The sequence below is a fragment of the Camelina sativa genome, chromosome 14 (genome assembly GCF_000633955.1).
Source record: "Camelina sativa cultivar DH55 chromosome 14, Cs, whole genome shotgun sequence".
In the NCBI taxonomy this organism is placed as follows: domain Eukaryota; kingdom Viridiplantae; phylum Streptophyta; class Magnoliopsida; order Brassicales; family Brassicaceae; genus Camelina; species Camelina sativa.
In genome coordinates, this window is record NC_025698.1 from 26,607,299 (window position 1) to 26,612,997 (window position 5,699).

Here is a 5,699-nt window from a genome sequence, read left to right on the forward strand (position 1 = left end):
AGAAAGAGACAGCAAGTGAGTCACCGCTTAAGATTGCACTCTTCTCATTGGCTAAAATGTGTTCAAACCACCAGATTTGCAGACAGTTCGTAAAGTCATCAGAGTTGTTCCCGGTCATTGCAAGGCTTAAACAATCCCCCGAGGCTAACATTGCTCACTATGCTTCAGTAATTGTTGCCAAAGTCGGTGGTGATTCCTAAGAAAAGATACTTTCCCTGTAAATCTATCGTGTTTACTTTTGTATTTGTAGTCTTGTTATTACGTTGAAAATCCTTTAAGAAAATCTAAGCCGCAGTAAATTGCAACAAATTACTTGTATCGCTCTCTCTATTTAGGTGGTTGATACAATTCAAAAAACTTGATTGTCTTGCTAGATTCAGTTTGGGAACTTAGAAATAAACTATCGAGAGGAAGAAAAACCAGTGGTTTATCTGGCTTCCATTTACGATTAGTTTCACTAACTTAGGATGCATTGCATGTAACCAAATGGACCTCACAACTCTGCATCAGATGCTTAAAGCAACGTATTACAAAGACTACGAGGTTCCTAGTAAGCTCTCTTTTTTAGCAATGCGTTCAACAGATAAAAGTTTGTAGAACACCAAACAGCAAGTTGATTCAGCTTCTCAGACCACGGCTTTCCGATTTGCGATCGAAATTATACACAGAACAAGGTACCGGTTTTGCAGTTCATGGAAACAGGGACGATGAACAATTCGTATTACACTACAAAGTATATGGACTGAGAGAGAAATATACACAAATATACTGGACAGGTTATAAGCTAAAATAGGTGACACATGAACACAAATAGACGTTATTAGCTAATGGTACTGTAAGCAATGGCAACTTTGAGGAATCAGGAAATATACAACTCAGCTTGGCCATCAATAAAGAGACTCATAAACTCTTCTCCATCAACCGTTTCTTTCTCGATCAGGAGCTGTGCAAGCTTGTGTAGGATATCAATATGAGTTGTTATGATCTCTGTTGCTCTCTTGTATGCCTTTTCAACTAGCTCTCGCACCTCAGCATCTACGATATCTGCAGTTGCCATTGAGTAATCTTTCTGTGATGACATCTGCAAAAACATTTCAATAAATATAAGTAACAATCCAACTAGTTGAACCAACAACCCTTACGATGAAACCAAGAAACAAAATTCAGTTAGCAGTATACTTGTTGACCCATAAAGGGATTTCCACCAGGGCCACCAACAGCAACTTGTCCAATCTTTTTGCTGAACCCAAATCTCTCAATCATTTGACGTGCCACACGAGACACCTGCATGAAATCATTTGATGCTCCAGTCGTCACATTCTCATCCCCAAAGATTACTTCCTCTGCAACCCTGACAATAGCATAGCCAACACAAGAGAGAGATGGTTCAACACAACCAGACCCTTCCATTTAAGTTCAAAACCTGGCTTTTGTGATAAGGCCATTACTAACTAACCTTCCGCCAAGTGCAACAGCCATTTGATTCTCGAGATAACTCCTGCTGTACAATCCAGACTCAAGTCTTTCTTCGCTTGGAGCAAAAAAGGTGAGCCCACCAGCTTGGCCACGAGGAATGATAGAAATCTTTGCAACCGGATCATATTCCGGCATAAGAGCACCCACTAGAGCATGACCAGCCTCTGCAAATTCAAAACTCATTTGAGGTGGTCAGAAAACAAATCATCCCAGCTTCTCTCAACATATAGTTAGAAAGAACGCTAACCATGGTATGCAACAAGTCTCTTCTTCTCCTCAGAGACAACAGCATTCTTCTTCTCAGGTCCAGCAATGATCCTCTCAAGAGCATCAGAGATTTCGTCCTTGCTTATCTCCTTGAGCTCACGCCTGGCCGCCAGAATGGCCGCTTCATTCATCAGGTTCTGTAGGTCAGCACCGGTGAAACCAGGTGTCCTCCTTGCAACCTTGTCAAAGTCCACATCTTTACCGAGTGCCTTCCCCCTTGAATGAACCTACAATAAAACCAAACCCCAAAAAGAAATAAGAATCTTTCACACAACTCCAGAGCCAACCAGTAAACTTTATAAAACAACTATGAAAAACCTGAAGAATCTTGACTCTGCCAGCCACATCAGGCCTATCCACCGTCACCTGTCGATCAAACCTTCCAGGCCTCAACAACGCTGAATCGAGAACATCCGGCCTATTTGTAGCTGCCAAAACTATGACACCAGAGTTGCCAGAAAACCCATCCATCTCTGTCAACAACTGATTAATGGTCTGTTCTCTCTCATCATTTCCTCCACCCATCCCAGCTCCTCTCTGCCTCCCCACAGCGTCGATCTCATCAATGAATACAATACAAGGGGCTTTAGACTTAGCCTTCTCGAACAAATCCCTAACTCTAGATGCACCCACACCCACGAAAAGCTCCACAAACTCCGAGGCAGCGCAGGAGAAGAACGGCACTCCAGCTTCCCCAGCCACCGCCCTAGCCAAGAGTGTTTTACCCGTACCGGGCGGTCCAACAAGCAAACACCCTTTAGGAATCTTAGCACCCAAGGCTGTGTACTTATCAGGATTCTTCAAGAAATCCACAACTTCCTGTAGTTCCAACTTAGCTTGATCAGCTCCAGCAACATCTGCAAATGACACACCAGTCTCAGGCACTTCCTGGAACTTGGACTTAGAACGTCCGAAGTCCATAGGACCACCCAAGCCACCAGGACCACCACCAGGACCACCCTGAGCTCGCCTGAAAAGCAAGAAGAGTCCACCAAAGGCCAAAATCGGGAAAATCAAGTTTCCAATGACAGTGAACAAATCGTTCCCAGAGGATTCTCCCTCAGACACAGATATATCAACTCCGTTCATAGCCAATATATCAACGAGGTCAGGGTCATTGGGAACAATCACAGAGGCGCGGCGGTTGTCAACGGCAGTAAGCTGAAGAACAGAACCGTCTTTGCTAAATCTAACTCTCTCCACTTTACCTTTCTTCACGGCGTTAAGAAACTCACTGTATCGCCACTGAGATCCCTCCGGAAGATCCGATGATTTAGGACTAGGAGCCTTGAGTATCTCGTTCTGAATGAACAACGGCGACGTCGATGGCTTCACTGCTTGTACTTGAGCTTCCACAACGAGAGATGGAGAAGGTGGGTTCGTCAACTAGAGCTAAAGCTCGCGGAGAAGATGAAATCGAAGAGAAGAGAATCGCTGCTAAAGCTACTTTTGAAGATAAAGGCGAATTGGGTTTACCATTTGGGGAATTGGTGTCTTCGTTTCGAAGAGACGATCGAGTGATTTGGTATTTTGCGGGATGGGTGACGAAGGAGAAAGGGAAGGAAGTGTTTCTGGTGGTTTTAGGGGTGGGAGATGAGATTATGATATGGGATCCTAAGAGATTTGAAGAACGTAGTAACGAGTTTGAAGCTGTGGCCGCCATTGAAGCAGGCTCTGTTTTTTCTCCGGCGAGAATTGGGATAAAAATTCGGATTCTGAAACAAAAAATGAAATCTTTTGGTTTAATTTGTTTTGAATTGTTGAGAGATTTTAAAGTAAGAGAGAAGGAGGAGCCCCCATGGCCATGATGACTTGGGAGTTTCGTCTACGTTTGCTATTTCATGTCCACTCGTTAACTGATCGTAAACTGCCACAAAAATTAATATATTAATCTGCAAACAAAAAGTCGAATTTTTGTTTTGTTTTGTTTTGTGTAGAGAGGTCGGACACTTCGGTTCACTTAGTTCTTGTTGAACATTCGGTTCGGTTTTCTATTCGATTTGTGTGGGACTGTGGGATTTGGTGTCCAACCCGAGCAGTGTGTGTCCGTTATAGACCACGGAAGCGAGAGGAAGTGAGAGCTACAACAGTGAGATCATCGAGCTCAGCAGTGACACGGCTGATTCGTCCTTATGTTAACAAGAGGCTCCAACCCTTTTAGGCTTTGATTGGTAGCACTCAATCCCCTCTTTTGAAAACGAGATGTTGAAATGGCTACCAATCATCATGTCGGTTGGAGATGGTGTTTGGGATGAACAGTTGGAGTTGATGGAAGGAGTGAGTGGTTGGAAGTGATTTTTGAGCGGTTGAGAAACCACCAAAAATTATGAGTGTTTGGCAACTTCGGTTGCAAACGAAGAAGGTTAAACAATTTTTTTTGCATTAAATATTTGTTCATAATAATAGTTTCTTAAAAAAATGGAAAATATTAATGTGTCTGTAGTAATACATGTGAATAAGTTAAATTTGATTGGATTTTCAAATTAGCCCGATAAACTATTATGTTTTGTTATTAATTTAGGCTTTAAAAATATATACACAATTTTAATTAAATGACAGATTCACTTGTAAGAACTTATAATTAGCCTAATTGTAGTACTAAATTACAATTATATGTTTGAAATGTTTTAGATAATTGTCACAACCATTAATATTTCAAATTATGAATTTTCAAATATATTTATTATTACATACGATTTTTATAATTTATTGGTTATTAAGTTTTCATGTTATAATATAATATGTTTTTCCATATTTTATTATTGAATTAAATTAATTTATTTTTTATAATTTAATATAATATATACTATTCAACCGCTATAATGATACTAATCAAGCAAAATACTCAACCACTCTCTTCTATCGTACCATCTTTTCTATCCGCTATTTTTAACCACTCTCTTTTTAACCACATTCTTTTTAATCACCAATCACAGCCTTAATCATTCTATCTCTATCAATATTTATTTCAAAATCATGAAAAGCCACTTTAATAAATAAAACCAAGCTCTGCTCCTACTGCCTATCCTATGGAATCATCATTCATCGATGGTATCCTATGGAATCATCATTCATCGATGATTACTTTTGATATTACTTGTAACACAAAAATAAATAAATAAAAAAAGATTTGAGTTTTGTAACCTTGTTGACTTCTTCTATTGGTGGAAACTTTTATAATCTATAACTCGATCGAAAAAAAGAAAACATAAATTGGTTATGACTTGGGAAAATGATTCTTATTTGACAATGGTAAACATGATTGTTCCTGCACATGGCTTTCTTTGTTTTCTCAAAAGACTTTTGACTTGTGCTATTGAGTTTATACAGTATGATCTAAGCTAAGGACATAAATTAATAAATATATCTTTAGAAGGATTAATGGAGCATCAAAGTCGTTGTAGTATAGTGGTAAGTATTCCCGCCTGTCACGCGGGTGACCCGGGTTCGATCCCCGGCAACGGCGTGAAACCTTTTTTTATCCCCACTTTTTTAAATCAGCTGAAATCATTGTGGGCCGTAACAGAGACCCAAACCCCGTTGTTCAAACTTTCTCGTTTCCTTTGATGTTGGGTGTTTTTTTTTTTATGTCAACATAAAAATTGGAGTTTTGGTCACACAATACTGGAAATGCATTTTTATGCATTAAAAAACAGAGAATATTCAACTCAAATAAGATGGCTTCACAACACTAGGGTCACTAGCTCCATCGTGGATCAATACTACATATAAAGACATGGGGCGGGCTAGGCAGCTCTCATGTATGTTTAACGAGTTTCTCTATCCTAGTTCAATTCACGCAAAGGGGCCGGGTTATCAAACATTCTATAATGGAATATAGTGATTCTCACATCCACAGGAGGAAAATCTTATCCTTCCAAAAACCAAATTTGTCAAAAACATAGTTAGATGATATTTTTTTTTTTTTTTTTTTTTTTTTTTTTTTTTTTTTTTTT

General features: G+C 39.5%; 1 protein-coding gene, 1 non-coding gene and 1 pseudogene across 2 annotated transcripts in view; 2 read left to right on the forward strand and 1 right to left on the reverse strand.

Moving 5' to 3' along the window:
- LOC104744010 (serine/threonine-protein kinase TIO-like) overlaps positions 1–200 on the forward strand; it is a 9,510-nt gene extending 9,310 nt beyond the window's left edge. Inside the window, exon 21 of the mRNA XM_010465040.1 lies at positions 75–200. Coding sequence (XP_010463342.1) covers positions 75–200 — 126 coding nt within the window. The remainder of the gene's footprint in view (positions 1–74) is intronic.
- On the reverse strand, positions 690–3,560 carry LOC104742552 (annotated as a pseudogene).
- Positions 5,138–5,209, forward strand: TRNAD-GUC. The gene has a single exon. It is a non-coding gene; the product is annotated as a tRNA-Asp (tRNA).